We start from the raw sequence: 21,456 nt of genomic DNA, 5'->3' as shown, positions 1-21,456 counted from the left end.
GTCTTTCTGAATCAGATGTGTGATCCAAGAAATTTGACATGCATTAGATATATAGAGGGATCGTATCATTCCCAGTGTTGGCTTATTTATTCATATAGACAACAGACATGCAGCGATTCAATGTGATTTTAGAGCAGCTTTAGATATATAGAAGGATTGTATCATTCCCAGCGTTGGCTTATTTTTTATTATAGACATGTAGTTTATTCGATGTGGTTTTAGAGCAGAGAAGGAAGCAGCAGCATAGCAGCAGATGATATAAATTAATATCAAGGCAAGACAGGAATTCAAGGGTTGATATGCAAATAGAGCTCGAATATATAAGCCTTCTCATCCTTCGCTTTATTCAAGTCTTCAAATCTTTCGCGTGTTTCCTTCTTGAACCCTCTTCCACGAATGATCCCATGGCCACTCCCCCTCCTCCTTTCTCCACATCCTCCCTCTTCCTCTCCTCCTACCGCTCCTTTTCCGCCGCTCTCCCTTCCCCTCCACCCTCCCCTCCCCTCGCCTTCCGCCTCCTCTCCGATGGCTCCCAGCTCCCTCCGGTCCCCTCTGACTTCCCGCTCTCCAAGCTAATCCCCCGGACCCGTTTCGTCGTCGACGGCTTCCGCTCCGCCGGTGACTTCTCCGTCTCCTACTTGCTCACCCACTTCCACTCCGACCACTACGCCGGCCTCGGCAGTGCCTGGTGCAAAGGCCTTATCTTTTGCTCCGCCACCACCGCTCGCCTCCTCGTCGAGATCCTCAATGTGTCGCCTTTCTTCGTCGTCTCCCTGTCCTTAGGCGAGTTCACGGAGATCGACGGATGGGAGGTGGCCGCCGTCGACGCCAATCACTGCCCCGGCGCTGTCCAGTTCCTTTTCAGGACCCGTGTCTGCGAAGGGCAGCGACCGGAGAGGTTTATCCACACAGGTGATTTCCGTTTCCATGAACAGATGAGATTGGACCCTGTTTTATGCGAGTTTGTTGGCGCGGATGCTGTTTTCCTTGACACAACGTATTGCAACCCCAAATTTGTCTTCCCCTCACAAGAGGAGTCAGTGGAATACATTGTCAACACAGTCAAAAGATTTAAGGAACAAAATGAGGGATCAGGTGAATCGGTTCTCTTCTTGATCGCAACTTATGTCATCGGGAAAGAGAAGATTTTGCTTGAGATTTCTCGTCGGTGTGGTTGCCTACTGCAAGTGGATAACAGGAAGATGCAGGTTTTGTCTGTTCTGGGGTTTGCTGGTTCAGGCGTTTTTACGGAGGATGCTTCAGCCAGTGACATCCACGTGATTGGTTGGAATGTGTTGGGTGAGACTTGGCCTTACTTCAGGCCTAATTTTGCGAAGATGAAGGAGATCATGGCTGAGAGAGGATACAACAAGGCGGTGGGTTTCATTTCAACAGGGTGGCTGAACGAGACAAAGAGGGATGGATTTGCAGTGAGAGTTAAAGATCTACTCGAGATTCATCTAGTTCCATACAGCGAACATTCAAACTATAATGAATTAAGAGAATACGTGAGGTTCTTGAGGCCAAAACGGGTCATCCCAACTGTGGGAATGGATGTTGAAAAGCTAGACAGCAAGCATGCTTTAGCCATGAGGAAGCATTTTGCAGGGCTGGTTGATGAGACAGCAAACAAGCATGATTTTCTTATGGCTTTCCGTCGGAAGTCAGAGGGTGCTGATACAAGTGCTGGGAATGACATGACAGGTAACAGAAACCAGCAAGAGGATGTGGACATGATGGACAATCCAACTGCAACATCAATAAGGTCATGCCAGCAATCTGATTCACAGGATCTGCATATGGTGAATGATGAAGAAATGGAAGGAGTAGTTGAGGACCTTCAAGATTGCTTGCCGTCTTGGGTGAAACAGGATCAAGTTCTAGATCTGCTGAAAAGGTCAAATGGGGATCTTGTTAGTGCAGTTTCAGAATTTTTTGAGCATGAAACAGAATTCTATAAGGAAGCAAATGCTGGTAACATTTCTATTGCTAGCTCTTGTAAAAACATTAACACTAACCTCGAGCCGTTGCTTCCTTTGAAGTCTGTCGGCGAAGCCCCTGAATCTGGTAGAAAGAATTTCCTTGATCAAGTGAAACAGTCAACCAACCAAAATTTACGCTTGCTTACTCCATCTCTGGCCAAAAAAAGGGGTTTAGGTGGTGGAAACAAGAAAAAAAAGAAAGCAAAAGGTTGCTCAAATCTAGAATCAAGTGGAGGCAAACAATCTACCATCACAAATTTTTTCAGAAGAGTTGCATCGGGTGCTTCTTCCAGTGATACTTGTGCTGTTACTTCTAATCAGCAGATTACTATTGAAACATATAAAGAAGAGTTGGATCAGTTTCTCCAGATCATAAATAATGGCATGCCAAGAAAATCTGCTGCCTTATTGCTGGAGAAGGTTAGAGGAAATATTGACGTAGCAGTTGATATGTATTATAGTGGTTCCAGTAATATATTAGAGAATGAGGGGAATTTACTCTCGGAAGTTGTTGTCTCAGGTGTTCTTGTAAATAAGTGTACCAAAAAGGTAAGCAATTCTTCTGAAGACAAAATAAGCTTGCCAACATTGTATCTACAGGGAAGTTCAAGAGAAGACAAAACTCCAGCTAATGTATCATTACCTATTGAAAAATATTCTCCAATTGAGCATGGTTTGTATTGCATTTTCTTAATGAAGTCAGTTGGGAGCCATCTTTATATTGCATCTGGTGGCATGCATAACTACATGACAAGTGTCGCAATTTTATTTCAGCATGCTGGAAAGCTGGAGAACCTGCTCCCTACTTGCACCTGGCACTGACTTTTGATTTAGTGGAACAAGTAAGAGGCAAGATAAAGACCACATCTATGCTGAGTAATATGTTCAGAAGGTGCACTTGATATTTCCTCTCGGTCGGTCTTGGAATGAACCAGTGTTCAAGCATTTGGTGGGCTACTAACTTATTTCTTGCAGCTTGCTTGCTTTGTCTCCTGATGATGTGCTGCCTGCTTTATATCTGTGCACAAACAAGATTGCTGCTGACCATGAAAACATGGTGAGTTTTTATTCTAGGGCCTAGTATTTTTTGGACTACTTGGACGAATGGTTTTCTTGTAAAAAAAGATATCCTCATTTTGTACTCTATATTTCCTTTAACTGTTCTAGAATGGCAAGCAATTTAGGTAGTTTTATGATTGATTGACAGTACAAAGGTTCTATTTAGGGCATTTATATGACCACGGAGAGATGGTGTGGTGCATTTTATGCTACCATGCACACGTTCGGTTCGGAGTGGGCCTCAAGCTTAAACAAGTGGATATAAAGATGGAAGGTGTTTTCCTTGTTTATTCGTTGGAACAACCATACAAAAAGCAACATGATGTACTGATTACTAAAGATGCAAATGTATTGGATATATACGGTGAATTTCGAGGCAAATTGTTTCTACTAATTGTAGATGGAAGATAGAAATCTGTCTCCTGAATTTGTTGTGAAGATGTTGAAGGGCAGCCAAAGCCGTCCTTTACAACTTTCCAAAATTTTATTCAAATTTTGACAAGAATTGTTTTCCCTTCTTATATCAATTTAAAACATTTGAATATGAAATAAGTTTCAACACTGATGTCATTGTTAAATATTATCTGTTTATTGATGTTCATGACTTGTAAATTTCTATATGCTGTATTGTTTCATTCTTGTTGCTGCCTTTAACAAGTAATGGAGTATAAATTTATGAACCTAGGAACTGAATGTTGGTGGAAGTTTGGTTGTAACTGCACTGGAAGAGGCTTGTGGCATGAACAGGTCCAGAATCAAAGAAATGTACAACACATTAGGTGATCTTGGTAAGATCATTGCTATATATTGGTATTATCAACTTATGATCTTTTGCTGTATTGATTGATGGAATATTTTAAAGGTGATGTAGCACAAGAAATCCGGCAAACTCAGTCTTTACTTGCTGCTCCTCGTACACTTTCAATTCATCATTTATTTTGTATGCTTCGAGAGATCAGGTATCAGTCTGGTGAATTCAATTTCAGTTTGCTGATCTGACCTTCGTAGCTCAGGAAAGCTTTTTGTTTTCAGTTATAATAATCTTTCCAATGGATAAATCTTTTGCCACTATTTAATTTTGATAACATTTGTATTTACTTGCATTTTTATGTGTGTCTTTCTGGAAATATTCTAGATATTTCTTTGGCTATATTACTGGCCATTGCCAGGTCTTTCTGTGGTCAAAGCAAGGTCTGCCGTATCGTACCGTACCAGCGTTTCGACCTGGGCTCGGTACCGGTATGGTACGGTATACCGCTCGGTACACCTGGGTGTACCGAGCACTGTAGCACTGCTACAGTGCTACAGTGCTCGGTACGGTACAGGGCGGTCCGTGTACCGCTGGCCTGTCGGACCGGTACGTACCGCCCGACAAAAGCTAAGTCCCTGAAGTCAAAGTACAGGTAAATATGTGCTTAGGATTCATAGCTAAGTCCCTGAAGGAAGGAGACAAAAGCATCCTCCTCATAGTATGCAAAAGTGTTTTAATCTGTAAGATTTAGTACATTTTGGTGATAACAATCATTATATGTTCAACTTTTTGGGTTACCTTTTCTGAACATGACTTCATATTAACACCATTTATTTGTGATCATCTATGGCAAAACTTAGCTATTTATCATTCTTTTGTTGGTAATCCAGCATGAATGAAATGTTGGTTGGTAATAAATGCAAGTCAAATTCATCAGTGCCACTTGAATAGTCTAAGTATGACTTGGTGAAATATTTATGGCCTGGCTAGGATAAGTGAAAGTTAAAATTATAGGTAGACCATGATTATCTGTTGTTTGACCTGAACTCAACTGTTTAACAAATCCTGTTTAAACAGATCAATGATTAAGTTATAGAGGAACTTTTGGAATTCAACACCTGTGAATGCATGCCATTTGTCTTGATGCCCGTGAGAATTTTGAAGCATCAAGAACGTAACATGGAGATTATGACGATCTAGAGGGTAAGCTAACAACACTAGAGAAATTTTGAAGACTAAGTTGTTCGTTCATATCCAAGTTTAGTAAAAATCACTGAAACTTCAAAAAGTTGGTTTCACTCATAACCATGAAAGAAATTAATATTAGACTTAGTTACCATATGTTCTTTGCTTGAACATTTTTGTGTTATACAATATTCATATATAACCCAGTATTTAGATCTAGCATAAGTATGCTAAAGGATTTGATGCAGTCACAATAGAAGAGACTAAATAGATGTTTAGGTTTATGAGATCAAGCCCTCGATGGACTTAAACCAAACAGGGACCAAAATACAATATGAACTATTTACTATGGTTTAAAACACCATAACAGGAATATAGTTTCATACTGCTTTATACTCCATTTTTAAGTGATACTGAATGTTGTAAGTGGGTATGCTAGATATTTTGGTAACATATCAGTTCAATCAAATATCAAAACTGTTATCATACCAGTATATATTCTATTTACATTTAAATGAAGGTTTTGAATATTTGTCTCTAACAAATAGTACTCAATTGTTGAACTTGTATGGCTCAGTATGGTCAGTGTACCATGTACTGGTGCTGTATGGTTTTGTCTGTAAATCCTTGCTTAAGTTATTTTTTGGTGGTTTTGCTTTTGAGGGCAAGGCTTGTCATCATGGTGAGGTTGTTCCTTTTCTTCTTGGCTGATCAGCATTGGAGATAGAAGTAGTCTTTTTACATGCAGGTGTAGGCTATGTACATTGACTATTCAATATCCTGCACTTGCAGGAGCCTGGTATAGTAGGCTATTGAGTTGATATTCATGATTACTTCTATTGCAAAGATCACTTGTGCAATACTTGGATAAAAGAATGGCTTACCCGTACTACCTAAATTTTCAAGGCCCTCCTTGGGTGGATTTGATAGACTACTTACCTTGAAATTATTCAGGAACGTACCTTTTAAGAGTGGTTAAATTGCTTATTTTGATCATATTTACTGGCTCCATGGCTGTTAATTTTTCACCTAGTACATCATATTGTCACTTCAATTATTAATAGTCATTTTTACCTTTTGTCCCTTATCTTAAACTTAAGTTCATAGTGCAACTATTCAAGTTTGAAGTTGTGATCAGAAGTTTTGGTACTGAAAACTTTTGCCTCTTACATCTGATGATTGAGAACTGTTGGGTCAAAATTTGTGGTCTATTGATTTTCCATCTCTACTGGTTCACAAATTAAAATTAGAAACTTTTTTTTATTGCTTTTGTGATATTGTAATCTTTGGATGCATTTTAACTTACATTTTTAATTTTGTATCCATATATATTAGGTTTACTTCCAAAACAGCAACTGAATAATTTCCATGTTTGTTCCTGCCTTGATTAGTATGATCACAGGTACTGGAAGTGCTGTCCGGAGGAAAAACCTTATTGTAAATCTCATGCGTTCTTGTAGAGAAATGGAAATAAAATTTCTTGTCAGAACCTTGGTGAGATTGTTATCTTTGTTTTTCTAGTTGTATGTTTCATAATATTTGTTTATCTAACTTGCATGTTTCTCAAGGTTTCAAGTTTCATTTTTTAATTCATACTGGTCTGCACAGTTTTGGTACATGCCTGTGTACTGGCATAGGGTATGCCGGCTTACTGGTCAACATGTAATAAAGGGAAAGTGGGAGAGAAGAGAAGAGGAGAGGAGAAGGAAAAGGACAGTAGGGCTGTTGACAGCCAACAGCTTTTGGCAGCTTTCAACAAATATTCAGATTAAAAAAAAATTAAAAACTAGTATGGATTCCTGATCCGACTGATAAAATACTGGTCAGTAGGTACCGGTCTGATTGTTTTGAACCTTGGCGTTTCCTACTAGCTTGAGATTAATCAATCAGGTTTGAAGGGAATGTCATAGAACTTAGATTGTATAATTTTTTAAATATCTTTAAAAAGCAACATTTTATCATATAATGTACTAATGGCACATGGAAGTATTTAGAAACAGAAGTTTTCATGTAGCTTCTGACTGGCCATTTGAAATCACCGTGTTAAATGATTATTATGGAACTTTTATCTCTGTCAACTATGAAACATTCATATGAAAAATCGAGTTTTTCACGTCTGTTTTCTTCTCTCTTTTATGTTTTCTCTTTTCTCCTTTTCCTCCTTTTGTCCTACTTCTCACTTTTATTTGCTTGTACAGGTTCGTAATCTGCGTATTGGAGCCATGATGAAGACCATTTTGCCAGCACTAGCACAAGCAGTGGTTCTGAACAGTCACTCCCCCTTACAATGTGTGGGAATTTCTGAGACCACTAGATTGCAGCTTCAGGTTTGATCTTTTGTCTCTTCAGAAGCCTAGCTTTGAATTTTTTTCAAGCTTTTGAATATATATGTTTTTTGTTCTAGCTTCACAGTTTGTTATAGAAATCTAGTATTGTAAAGTGTAAACTTTATATCATCTGCACAGACAAACACTACTATATTTTTGGAATGGATTTTATGGAATATGAATTAGTTCTTAAATAGGGATTAAAGCACAATATTAGCATTGTCTTCTCTATACTTTAGGTGGGAATTTATAGTTGTTAGTTTAAAAGAATAATGAATCAAAGTTCCTATAAAATAGAATTAAAATTGTGTCAATATTGTCAGAATTGTATGCTGACACTATTGACTTTTGCTAGCAGGTTTATGCTTTCCCATTTCTAAGTTCTCTGCTGTGAAGTCCTAATGTGGAATTATTTATTGATCGCGTTATCTTCCACTAGAGTTTGGCTGATGTCCCAAATATAGTCTTGAAACTTCCGTGGGTTTTCCACGTGGAAAGCCTACCATCATAACATGTGTGAAATCATATGGGTTTTATTTTCAAGAATTATTGAGAAGCTGCCTTTTGGGAGTGGTTAGTGACTTATGTACTATCTCATTCTATGGCCTACCATTTTTGTGGGTTATTAATCTCTCCCACTTAAATGATGATTTATCAGGGTCCACATACAATCCAGAATCTCATCCTAAAGGACATTTGGGGCTCATGGGGTTCAATTTGAACACTTATACTTGTATGTATGCTTGAATATCATATTTTCACAACCATGTTGGTCTCCATGTGTGCTCTGCCACAATAAAGGTTTTTTTGTAGAATCACTGGAGATATTGTATAATATAATATTGGACATGTGCCATGTGAAAGACATGCATGTTATGTGCCTGTCTCGAGACACTCTGTGATTTGTGAATGTGCATGTCTGCTAGAGATGCTCATCACAATATTACTACATTACTGAGGCATATGTTTTTGAGCAAACACCATTGGTTGTATATGCATCTTATTATCTATTCCTTGATTATTTTTATGATTTCAAATTGGTCATGAATGTGGCTAAGAAATATTTGTATCCACAGCTGGCTTCTTATGATGCTTAAAATAGCTAATGGTTAAAAGGTGATATTTGCCTAATTTAATGCAGATTTAACTTATCTTTGATTGATTTACTATGTATTAAATCTGGATCTGATACTGGTTTCTGTGATCTACTGGACCTATATGGTACCAGTATACCAGACTATTACCTCCTAACATCATTGAATAAAATAATTCAAAAGTGAATTATATTATATTGGTATCAAACTATATGTTTCTATACCAGTGCTTGGTTGAACTAGTGAATACTGGTCCATATTGATCGATATGGTGGAAATTTGAAACCTTGGATTTCACATGTGCTGTTAGTCAATAGCCACTATAACTAAACTTTTGGTATCATTTAATTGCCACTTTTGCTAGTTGTCTTTGTTACTAACATGCACATGTTTCTTCATTTGCTTAAAACAAATTTAATGGCCTAGTGGAACTGCTTTGCTGCTAAACACATGTCTGCACAGGTCGGCATGCGCCGTCCTATCAATATGCTTGTGTTGAGTCATGTGAATGATGTTGACATTCCCAGGCTAATTCCGGAACTATTCCACATTGCCAAAATGGTAATGATATGGTCCTACACGAAATAACAATTCGTGAACGTTGTTACTATGATTGGTATTAATCAAATTATATTCAGTTCTTCTACTTCTTATAATTATTTAACAGCGTTTTCTGATATGAGAAAGATATTTGATGGTTGGATTACTGTTTGCTTTTGTCAGTATTTGGAAATTGCTATTTAGCCATGGTTATCACTGAATGCATAATTATGAATCGCCTTACCGGTCCATACCGGTGTACCGATCTACTATTGGTATGGTATGTACCGAACTGTATTGAGCCATATTGAGTATACCAACACACGGTACATGAGAGTGTACCAATGTACCACTTATATCGGTCCCCTATCAAACCGGTATATATTGGTATGTCACGGTACAGCAAATCTTGTGTATAAGGGCAAATTTCAAGGTGATGACCTTTTTTTTTTCAGGGTATTTCTGCAGCAGTTGCTGAGGCATACAATGTGCTTCCGAATTTGGTAATCTCTTTGACTATTGATTAATTGTTTTTGTTGGTAAATTTATTTTCCTCATTTCAGCAACATATACATTGCATGCTATAGAATGGCATTGGCTTAAGTAGCTCTACTGAGCAATAGCATGGGCTCCAACTAGTCGGTAGATTAAGACTGTATCTCAAATTATGCTCAATTACTGGTAACCACAGTGCAGGAGCAACAGTTAGATGATTTTTTATAAAATAAGAAAACAAGAAACAGATGTCCTTAAACTATATGTTGGTATTCGACTTTGTTGCTCATTCATATGATATAAAAGACATCGTTAAAAGTAAATGATACTCCACCATAGAAGCAAAACCTTAGATTTCATATCCAAGAAGCAAAAGTTTCAAGTGAGTGACCATTTGGTTAGAACCATGAACTGATCTGCCACTACAAAACCAAGGTCTTATGGTTGCCTCTGTCTACAAAGGTGTTTTTCTTTTGGAGGAAGTTGGTCAGTGTTATTTTTTTCATGGAACTTGTCATTCATTTCCTTTTTTGTTTTGTAGGATTTGTTTATTTCCTGTTTACTACTTATCAAATATGGAGTCGTCCATGAAACTTGGAGGTTGCTCATCTTGTGGTTTCTTGAATATGCTCCTGTTGGATCTTTGGAGCATCCTGTAGTTTTGTATCAATGAAGCATGTTTTTTCTGAGTCATTGAAATATTCCAAAATTATCTTACTTTGGTTTGGATAGTCTGTTTTTTGTCTAAATTGGCTGAAACCGGGTAGGCTGCCTATCACTCTCTATAAGCCAAGTTGAAGTTCAGAAAAGGAATGTAATGAAATAATAAGGTAAATGTGTTATTCTGTGATGCCCCTTGGCATTTGTCCTCTTTGCAATTTGGATTAATAGAGGCACAGGACCAAAAAATATGGTGCAAGTACTCTCAAGTCTCAACCAGCTGAAATTGGGAAATTTTTTTGTTGTATATAAAATTTATTTAAGGTGTTCATTGCAAGCTTACAGATGTTAGATCCTCGCTTGTGCATCAACATTTCACCTTTTCTGTTGGTCAAACAGGATTTGCTTATTCCTTCTCTTTTGAGCAAAGGCATAGATTTTTCTGCAGCTTCACTGCAAATGACACCTGGCACACCTATTCCACCTATGCTTGCCAGGTAAATCCATTACTTTGTCCTTCTCATATTTCTTTTCTTCACATTTGCCTAAATGGTTTTGTTTAATATTTGGCAGAATTACCAATGGTGCTATGCAAGTGCTGAAATTGTTTGAGGGTAGAGCTTTCACCTGTGAATATAAGTATGTTGTCATGTGATAAGCCTGTTCTTGTCTTCTTAAGTAATTTAACATTTCAGTGATAAAATTTGTGGCACAAGATATTGGATGACGGATAGTACAGTGATAATATAAATGAAGTCTTTCCTAGCACATTTCAAATGCTAAAGTTAGGTGTAAGGGCTTCAAATTTAGAACACTTGTTTACTTGCAATGCAGTGATTTAAAAAGCGCTAGGCGCCAAAAGGCGTCAAGGTCCAAAAACGCCCGAGGCTCACCCAGGCGCTCGCCCGAGCGTAGCGAGGCGCTAAAATATAAAAATATATAATATAATTAATAAATATAATTATTTAAATTTTTAAATAAAAATATGCTATTAAATTAAGAAAATCTAAGATATAAAATTAACATTATTAAGAAACCTAGCAATAATTTCAAATAAATAAAAATTAACAGTATTAAAATCAAAATAATATATTATTAATCTATTAACAGTATTGAAAATTAATTATTTTAAATAAACTTAATAATATTAACAGTATACAGTATACGTATACTGTTAAAAGGAAGTGTAAAGGGGTGCTAAGCCTGCTGACTGAGAAAAGAGGAAGCGGCAGCGGCAGTGGCGAGCGGCGACAGCGGTGAGCAACGAGCAGTGGGAGGCGCGAGCGGCGATAGCGGCGAGCAGCGGCAGTGGGAGCAGGAGCGGCAGCGGGAGGCGCGAGCGGCGACAGAGGCAGCGTTTGCGAGCAGCGACAGCGACGAGCAGCGAGATCGAGATCGGGATCGGGAGCAGCAGCGGCTAGGGTTAGGGTTGGGTTCTCACTTATATCGATTTTAGTTGGTTCGATTGAACCAACTAACCATCAGAGACCGAACCAGACCTAAAATCCTGGTTCAGTCGCCTTAGTTAACCCAGGCGCTCGCCCGAAGCGCCCAGCGTATTTTTATTTTAAGTGTATCAACAATTCTACTAAGGGCATCAACAATTTTATTTTAAGTGTCAGAACAATGCTTAATTACAAAAGTGTATTCGTTGAGAAACTCAACCCATTTGGCATGTTTAGCATTTAACTTCTTTTGGGCATTTAAGTACCTTAAGGCTTGGTGGTCAGACAACAAGACAAAGTCTTGTGGCAAAAGGTAATATCGTCAATACCTAAGACATTGCACAAGCGCATAGAATTCTTTGTCGTAGATAGATTAATATTGTTTTTGCATCATTGAGTTTCTCAGTAAAAAAGACGATAGGTTGACCCTCTTGACTAAAAATTCCTCCTATGCTGATACTAGAGGTATCATAAGTAGCCTCAAAGGGTTTACTAAAGTCAGCATGCCTAAGAATGGGAGCAATGGTCATTTTTGTTTTAATGTCAACAAAGGCTTTAGTAGCAGCCAAGGCCCACGAAAACTCCTCTTTCTTTAGACAATCAGTGATAGGTGCCATGATAGAACTAAACCCTCTAATGAATCTCTTATAGAAAGAGATTAATCCATGGAAACTTTGAACCTCAGAAAGGGTTTTAGACTCAAGCCATTCTAAAATGATGTAGATATTTTCTGGATTAGTGGTAACACCTTGGGCAGAAATGATGAAGCCTAGGAATAGGACATGAGTTTGTATGAATGAACACTTTTTTATATTAACATAGAGCTTAGCAACTCAAAGGGTAGTAAGGACCTGTTGAAGATGTTTTAAATGATTCTCTTTGGTCTAAGATCAAGATGTCATCAAAGTAGACTATAACAAATTTACCTATGTAGGGTTGTAAAACTTGGTTCATGAAGCACATGAAAGTGCTTGGGGCATTGGATAAACCAAAGGGCATGACTAGTCATTCGTATAGGCCATCTTGAGTTTTGAATGCTATTTTCCATTTGTCACCCGGTTTAATAGGAATTTGGTGGTATCCGCTTCTCAAGTCAAGTTTCGAAAACCAATTAGAACTAGTGAGAAGGTCTAGCATATCCTCAAGTCAAGGAATCAGGAAGGGATATTTGATTGTTATTTTGTTAATTGCTCGGCTATCCACAAATCCTCCACGACCCATCTTTCTTAGGGGTTTACAAGACAGGAATAGCGCAAGGATTAAGACCATCTCATACAAAGCCTTTAGCCAAAAGTTTTTCAACTTGTTTGTTTAACTTGACTCACTCCTTAGGATTCATTCTATAATATGGGAGATTAGGGAGTTGCGATCTTGGGAGGTCAATGGCATGCTGGATTTCTCGTCAGGGTGGCAGCTCACTAGGTAATTCCGAGGGTATGACATCAGAAAATTTATCTAATAAAGATTTAGCCTCAATAGTTAGGTTAGGAATAGTGCAAGGACTAGGAATCTCTCTAGCAATGATGGTCACACAAAATTTGTTGTTTAGGCTCTTTATTTCAAAAGATTTAGGATCCAGTAAGTATCCTTTGGTGGTTGGGACTTGTGGAAGAGACTTGGGAGTTCTTGTTTTGTCATTTTCTGATAGTTTTGTTGGTCATAGGGTAATGTTTTTGCCTTTATATCGAAGGCATATGTGTTTTCTCTCCTATGATTGGTAACATCAAGGTCATACTACCAAGGCCGACCTAAAAGAAGCAACGTCCATTGGTAGGACGTCATAGTAAATATTATTCTAGTAATCGGCCATTTTGATTGGTACCAAACATCTCTCGGCCACGGGTAGAGTGGTCTTGTCAACCTAGGCTACTTTGAATGGGATCGGATATGACTTTGCCTTAAGGTTTAGTCTTTTGATAGCAGATTTTGAGACTACGTTTATAGTGCTACCCCATCAATACCCAATTTGCAAGTTCTTTTTCTACTTCGGATAAAAATATGAAAGATACTTGTCCTCTTCCATTCATTGGAATTGCTAGCAGTAGAGAAAATAATGAGGACAACATTAACATAAGCATTTTCAATTTCTAGTTTGTTTTGGTCACTTGAGTAGGCTTCGGGAGTAGGTAAAATTCCTTGATTTGAAGCTATGAATTGTGGAGAATGGATATGTTACCTAATCGGCTCATCAACCTCCTCATTCATGGGTCATTTTTCAATGTGTTGGAAAACTCTTAGGACTTTGGTCATTTGTTCACATAATTGATTCAACATTGTGTCATGATCTGCTAGTTTGGTCCTAAGGGTCCCTTTAGGGATTCATCAAGATTGATTGGGTTTTCACCTCATCGAGTCATGATTCTAATGCTATCAACAAATTACTTTTTGGTAATGAGGTTGTTAATTGTTGCGATGTACAAGGTAGAAATGCAATGTTTCAAATAGTTTACTTTTTTTTGTACTTTTTGTTTTGGTATTTTGGGATAACTTTCAAGGGTTCAAATTTTAGTTGTACTATATTTGTAGCTAAAGGGGGGAGAGAGGGTGAGAAATATAAAAAAAAAGGAGAAAACGAGGGGAGAAGCGATGAAAACCATGATCTAATAAGATATATGAATTTTCTTTTCGATCAAAAAAATATTAGTAAAGTTTTCAAAAATTTACCTAGCATTGAGAGCTATGTGGTCCACCAATTTCGTAGGAATAGTCGCCCCAAAATCCAACTCCACACGCAAGGGGTTGACATTGGAGATGCAAGGATTTGTGAGTGACGTCACTGTTGATTGAAGCTACTAGTTGGGGCCCAATGAGGTATAGGACAGGTTTCTTGATGAGCTCTGAGACCAAACTAATGTAGAACAAAGTAGGAAACTAGAAAGAAAGAGAAGTGTGAGATAAGAGAGGAGAGTAAGAGACCAGAGAAAATGCGATTCTTTTCATTTAAATATAAAGTAAGTCATCCATTGACAAACTCCATTATTTATAGGGGTTTAGGAGCCTTAGTATAGTCAATAAAGACAATGATTCCCAAGTATAATCTCCTAAGGAATTAGTATGCCTTTTAGAAATCCAAAATGTGACTTCTAGAATACTTGAATAGTAAATGAGTGCACTTAATACAAGAAGAGTCTCTACAAAGACCAAAAAACTTTTTAATTTTCAACACAACTCTTAGAATTTCTAGGCCAACTAATTGATAACTTTTCGTTGATTACTTTGTCCTGAATAAACTTTTTTGAATCCTTTGTAAAGCTCGATGGTTCTCCATCACTTGGATATTACCAAAAAAGCCTTATTTGTTAGGAGATTTCCCCTTTTAACAATCTTAGTATCTTTTGCTTTTTTGACCTGATTAAGGAATAGAAGAATTTATTGATGAATAACTTTTAATTTCAGATATGATGGTCAAAGGGCTCAAATTCACAGAGCAGCTGACGGATCTATACGAGTTTTTTCCCGACAAATGAAGGAAACAACGTCTAGATTCCCGGATTTAATAAATACCATTAAAGAATCATGTAAACATGAAGTTTCTACTTTTATATTGGATGCAGAGGTAATTTTTACAACCAAAAACCTTTTTACTACAGAAATATATTATTTTATTGTTACACAGATTCTTAGTTGTAAAGATTATTTCTGCAGGTTGTTGCTGTGGATAGAAAGAATGGTGGGAAACTCATGTCTTTTCAAGAACTATCTTCACGGGAGAGAGGAAATAAAGATTCCTCAATAAAAATTGATAACATCAGAGTATGTAATTTGTTTCTTCTTTGTTCTCTTTTTTTTCACTTTGTTTAGGATGCTGGATTATGCTTAATTTGTTTCTATGATTATGTGCCTTAATTTTAATTCCAACTATTCATTGTTAAATTCATCGGCACCAATTTTAATAGGGTCATTATTCCTCTTAGATTTTTTATACCTACACTTTTACTATACTAGTCAAACATGTGAGATGAGTTTTCCTCTTTAGAAAACCTGTAATCTACAATAGTACATCTAGAAAGGCTTCTAGAATTTTCTGATACATAAGTACTTATAATCTTATACTAATAAATGTCAAACTAAATGCTTCCTAAAACAAATTAATGATATAAATTATCAAAAGAATATTTTGGAATAGAAAATTCCAATTTAACATGACTTGAAACTTTGTTCAACTTATACCTAGTCTGCTATATCTCTCCTACACCATACTCTTACACTGTGATTACCAGGATCAATTGACAAAAAGAGAAACTAGAAGAGAAAGTAACTGTATGATTAGGAGTAAAGAAAAGGCATATCCACTGTATGATGACATTAGGTGCCAAAGATGCACTAAAATCTCAAATATTGAATGTACTTGTATAAATAATATGCTATTGTGAATACTATACATGAACAGTAAACTGATTCTATTTTCTGGATAATTTTGCTCAAGGAATGCAATTTCACCTGATATGGTATGGCACATGTGGTACATACCAATCCACCCAGTGATTGACATGTGGACCATCCCGTATCAGATGACATATAGCAGGCAGGGTGTACCGCCAGATACTTCTCAAATCTCTGGCAATACTGTTGAAGCATGGTCGTTACCAAAATGTTTTGGTCAGTAACGGTTGGATCTCAATCGTACCAAATGAATGGCTGAGATTAAACTTGGTCTGACGGTCAATTTGATCGTTGGATCCCCTTTTGGGGCTGGTTCTACTCTCTAAATCATTCCTCACTCCCCTCTTTTACTCACTCACACAACTCCCCTCTCTTTCTCATTGGTGATTAGAGGTTCTTTGGAGGGATTAAAGCGATCAAACATGTCATTTGGTGGAAGATCTCTTCAATTAAAGGAGCCAAAGATTGATCCCTTTGACCTCTAGTTCTACAACGAAAATAAATTTGATATCTAATTCTTAATTTTACTCTTATTCTTATTGAAATTTAATTGAAATTGCATTAAATTATAATTAAAAGGCTTAAAATATGGTTTTTGAATTTTCAGGTATTTTTTAAGGTTTTTTGGGTTTGTCGATACATACCAGTCCAGGCCAGGACTGGCACCAGATGGGAAACCTTGCTTTTGCATTTTTTATTAGATGTAGGTCTAGATTTGAAATACTTGTGTTGCTGACTCTAAAGTCTTGTGTTGTCATTCAGTGGAATATAATGTCTACTATCAAGTGATGAAATATAATGGATCTTTTTTTGCTTTTAGAGATTTTGAGATATTCATGGTGGTTATTTAATTAGTCCTTTTTTAAGATATTCATGCACCTTCTGCATTGGTTGCCATGATTTTTGTAGGTACCTCTTGTACTGTACATTTGATTATGTGCTGACGAGTACCAATTTGTAAACCCATTATGTTATTTTTTGCTGGTGACTGTTGCAACCTAAATTATATATTCTCCATCATTAGATGAAGATTGTTAACTGAGAATTACATATGAATTTTCTGTTATTAATGCTTTTTGGAGTTTGAATCATTGTCCTCATTCTCCTACATTAGACATGGTTTTACAGGTTGATATTTGCGTGTTCATCTTTGATATCATGTTTTGCAATGGAGAACGGTACTTCCCAACCTTCCAGCAGATTTAAATTCTCTTAAACCTTTCAAGATTAACAACTCCACAGGTAGCTAGGACCTAGCAAATACTGCCATTTGTATATTTTATTGCTATAGTTGCTTAGCACCAACAACTTGCATTGATGAATATTTCTTTAAGTATTTAGTCATTGTTTATTTGAATTCTGAAGCATGATATTATTAATTTCAGCATCAGGTCTTTAAGTTATTTTCTGTTTTCCAGGTTGTTGGATTTTCCACTTCGTCAAAGGAGGAAGTGTATGTGTCATTTTAGTCTACATCTCTCTCTCTTACATCTACCATGTCCTTAAGAACATATGAAATCACATATTATTTCATATTAAGTCACTCTAATTTTCTGTCTGAATTGCAACATAACAGATGTGAAGGATTTGTTTTATAAGGAAAAGATGGGTTACTTGGAGTTTGCTAAGGAAATGACTGTAAAATATCCCACCTTTCCTTATTTTTTTTCACTTTCTCCATTCTCTACTTTCACAAATCTGTATACATGTATCTCCCAGAATGCTTACATGTATAGACATATGCATATAGTTTCTGCTGTTCCCTCTGTTAGTCCTCTTTTAGACAACATTTTTTTGTTTATTCTTCTTCGATCAGGCTGAGTCACTAACTATTGTTACACATTTATCTCTAATGCTGCCATTTTATAGGTGGAAGCAGATGAAGCATGTCCGAATAATCAAAACACATTGTCTAGAATAAACTTATTTTTCAAAGATGCATGTAAATCTTCTTGTGAAGGAATAATGGTGAAGACTTTGGATATTGATGCTGGATATTCTGCATCAAAACGTAGTGAGGCATGGTTAAAGGTATTTAAATTATATTCTGAGTCATGGGTTTTAAATATAGGAATAGGAGATATATCTGTTTTGCCCTTTTTTTTTATCTATGGACCTTCTACCAACTGCTACAGGTAAAACGTGATTATATTGAAGGATTAGGCGACAGTTTTGACCTTGTTCCTATTGGTGCTTGGTATGGAAATGGTAGAAAAGCTGGATGGTATGAATTGTAGAGCTTTTATGTCTATTTTGTTAATTTGTTGCAACAATATATGATATTTCACCAATTCGCAGGAGGATAATTATGTATCCTTTTTTAATATCATAATTCAGGTACAGTCCTTTCCTTATGGCATGCTACAATCCTGATGCTGAAGAATATCAAAGTATCTGCCGTGTTATGTCTGGTTTTTCGGATTCCTTCTATTTAGAGGTATTTGTCCAAATGCTCAATCATAGAAATATAGACAACCAATCTTGTTGGTATTTTGGTCAGCTTACCGTCTGTTCCTATGGCTAACCTATTCCAACACGAAATAGCACTTTGAAATTTGATTCGACATATTCAGATCAGTGTCGGTATGATTTAAACATTTCAAATGTTCAAAGTCTATCTTTCCATTACTTTTGCACACCTGTTGATAGAGCTAGCTTTTCTACTAAAAATTATAATGAATCTGTAGTTTACTGGATCACTTGTGATGGCAGACATGCAAGTATGCCGGAGCTTATTTTGTGTTGAGATAAAAGATCTTTGATTGTCTTTTACTCTTTTAATTAAGTGGGGGTCACTTGATTTTGTTCCTTGCATACATTTGAACATCCTATGTTAGCTGAGATTTCCTCATATTTGGCTTTCATGAATACTGTACTAAATGCATTTCTTGAATTATTTGGTCATTTGGAAAACAATTTATGGTGCTTAATTGCAGATAAGGAGAAACACAGGTCTAAAGTGAAAAATAAGTACTTTGAATCATCTCATTAGCATCCACCTTAAACAAATATGGACTAAGCAAAGATGTATTAATGAACTAAGCTTCTCCTTCCTATGTATAGGTTGCATATATGAGTTCCTATGTCCACTGTTAATGAGTTTTTTGTGCATTTTTTTAGATTCAATCACATTGGAGTGTCTCCATGTTCTTGGTTTTTGTGTTTTTCCCAATTGCTTTGTGTCCTTGAGACCCTTATTATGAAAATCTCATATATATGCTATCATTTGATTCATATAGATTATGATTGTGTGCACCGTATTTGATATGAATGTCAAGTTCTCAAAGTCGCATGTTTCATCTGATGTCATACAAGAGATGCCAGGGCCTTTTACAATTGCTAAATAGAACTGTTGCGCCGCCACTGTTGCCTTGGCAGCATTTTTCACTGTCCTTTAATTGTATCATTGCATATTAATCTTTTTATACTAACATTAGACTTGCATTATGCACAAAACTAATCTTATTTCATGAGACTGTTGGACATGACCTATTTTTCCCAACAATAGGTCTAGATGTGGTTTGCAAGGTTTGACTTTCATGTTACTGTAATATATTTTATTGGATCCACATTGTTTCTAGTCCAGACAAGTAGAAGATGTCCAAATAACTTTTTGAGTAAAAACCTAGGGTTACATGCTAAGTCATCTGGTGATGAAACATGTACGAGATATCTAATGGGACCATTTCTGATGATCCTATTTGTTTGATACTTTGGTAATTGATGTTGACTGTATGTCAGTCTCCTAACTGACTTACAGATGAAGGAATTCTTTTCTGGCGAAAGATTATTGCTCAAGAAGCCATCTTACTATCGAACAGACGAGTCACCTGATCTATGGTTTCCCCCTGAGCTTGTGTGGGAAATACGAGGCGCGGGTATGTCTGTACTTCGAGGTCTATAGAACTTTATGGAGTTGTATGTTCTGATGACAATCGAAAAATATTTGGCAGACCTCACAATCTCACCAGTTCACCATGCTGCTGTTGGCTTAGTCCACCCTTCTCGAGGTATCTCAGTGAGACTTCCAAGATACATACGTTCTTTGTCGGACAGGAAATCCGAAGACTGCAGCACTGCAGCTGATATCGCCTGCATGTACAAGGCTCAAACGAGAAAGATGGAGGTGTTCAAGGAAGATTAGGGATCTTCGGAAGATCATGCAGCTTGTATTTTGTACAGCATGGTGATGATCTGAGCATTTAGTTGTGTAAATAGCTTTGCCTCTCAGTTAATTCTGTAAGCAATATGAGCACCCGGCCTTCTTTGATTTCCATTTATAATTGATGATATTACTGTGAATTTTTCTTTTCATGAACCTATGTAAATGAGATATAAATGTTGTAAAGTGTTTTTTTTTGCTGCACCTTCACTATGGCCTTTTCCGCGTGTGATGTGTTTTGCATGAGCATGCAGTTTCTCAGTTCAGGATCTAATCACATTAGATGTGTTTGCCATCAGACTTTTGACGCTCTGAAGAAACTTAGACATCAGATTCCTAAACAGCTTCGGCTTTCTCAATGGTCCACCTCCATGTCGTCGGCTTTCTCACCCTCATCTTTGTCCCCATCATCATCTTGACCAGCCTGGTGTGGTTTCCTGATTGGCTTCGTCATGTTCGTGGCGGCTGCAGTAATTCTCTTTGCGAGTGGTTTTAGCATGGTGAGCGCCTCATGGCTGTACAAGTGTTTTCATGAGGCGATGGTTGTCCTGTCACAAACGGTCGGTGTGCATCCACAATAATTTCGTTCAATGAATCATTTGTCGTTTTTACATGCTTGTACAAAGACATGGTAATATGTTTTGTCTTGGTTTTATGTATTTTTGCTTAGAAAATGTAAGCAACGATAATTTGCAGTGTTGTAATGCGATCACTCGTTATGCCAAGCTAAATTGTCCAAAAATAGTTTTGTTTTCGTGTGTCACAACTTGTTTTTTGCACATCACAATTGCATGCAAAATGTCAGCCATCTCAGCACTCTGAACAGGTGGCACAGGGCTGGATGGGGCTTCGATATATTGTCAGGCGTTGAATAATCTTCATAAATTCGCACATTAATTTGACGGAAACTTGCCTTCGTACCCGGCACCAAGTGAGCAGTTGTTTGTAGACTTACAACTATTCGTTCTACCTTCTAAAGTCATTGTTTTCTCCTTCCTCTTTCCTCTCTTGCACTTAAGGTGTTTACTGAACTGTTTATAAAGCTTCCCTCTTCGCAAGACGTTGGGACTTGTCCGTCGTTCGTTTTCAATCTAATCAATTTTCTATTTTTACAGGTCTTTCAGGACTTGTACACGATTACAACTATGCTGAACCTTTGCAGACGCATATGCAACTAGGGTAAACCTTTGCAGACGCATATGTCACAAGGGCGCCTCATGACTTAAGTAATTCCTGCTAAGTCCGAGGAGTTGAAGCAAGGGTGCCTCATCACTTAGGCAACTTCAGCTAAGTTTGTGACTTTGCTACGAGGGTACCTCACGACTTAGATAATTCCAACTAAGTTCCTGACATGTCAAGTCAAACCGGATGGA

General features: G+C 37.2%; 1 protein-coding gene across 9 annotated transcripts; it reads left to right on the top strand.

The window, feature by feature from the left end:
- Positions 1 to 250: 250 nt before the first annotated feature.
- On the top strand, positions 251 to 20,287 carry LOC135585897 (DNA ligase 6-like). 9 transcript variants are annotated; one of them, XR_010497246.1, is made up of 20 exons: positions 251 to 2,655; positions 2,757 to 2,874; positions 2,958 to 3,039; positions 3,727 to 3,829; positions 3,904 to 4,000; positions 6,369 to 6,471; positions 7,176 to 7,304; positions 9,394 to 9,441; positions 10,493 to 10,590; positions 10,667 to 10,732; positions 14,935 to 15,094; positions 15,184 to 15,291; positions 17,050 to 17,099; positions 17,340 to 17,374; positions 17,498 to 17,559; positions 17,791 to 17,952; positions 18,057 to 18,145; positions 18,259 to 18,358; positions 19,663 to 19,799; positions 19,875 to 19,905. XR_010497246.1 is itself a non-coding variant. In XM_065154552.1 (20 exons), exons 1-20 carry the CDS (start codon positions 300 to 302, stop codon positions 20,063 to 20,065), a joined length of 4,266 nt encoding a protein of 1,421 aa, XP_065010624.1. In that variant the 5' UTR covers positions 255 to 299; the 3' UTR covers positions 20,066 to 20,287. The 9 variants fall into 9 exon arrangements, 6 of the variants coding, with proteins under 6 accessions (XP_065010640.1, XP_065010634.1, XP_065010647.1 ...); XM_065154552.1 differs by having other exon boundaries at positions 255 to 2,655; positions 3,913 to 4,000; positions 19,682 to 19,799; positions 19,875 to 20,287; XM_065154548.1 differs by having other exon boundaries at positions 258 to 2,655; positions 19,682 to 19,799; positions 19,875 to 20,287.
- The last annotated feature ends 1,169 nt before the right edge of the window (positions 20,288 to 21,456 follow it).

Source organism: Musa acuminata, chromosome BXJ1-4 (assembly GCF_036884655.1).
Source record: "Musa acuminata AAA Group cultivar baxijiao chromosome BXJ1-4, Cavendish_Baxijiao_AAA, whole genome shotgun sequence".
NCBI lineage: Eukaryota > Viridiplantae > Streptophyta > Magnoliopsida > Zingiberales > Musaceae > Musa > Musa acuminata.
Note: the sequence above shows the minus strand (reverse complement) of the source record. Positions and strands in the feature narration are given on the sequence as shown.

Bases quoted from the DNA above. Each gene is read 5' to 3' on its own strand.
- LOC135585897 (XM_065154548.1), top strand. From the start codon at position 300: ATGCAAATAGAGCTCGAATATATAAGCCTTCTCATCCTTCGCTTTATT. The intron at 3,040-3,726 runs GTGAGTTTTTAT...TTATGAACCTAG, and splicing joins CTGCTGACCATGAAAACATG to GAACTGAATGTTGGTGGAAG. The intron at 6,472-7,175 runs GTGAGATTGTTA...TTGCTTGTACAG, and splicing joins AATTTCTTGTCAGAACCTTG to GTTCGTAATCTGCGTATTGG.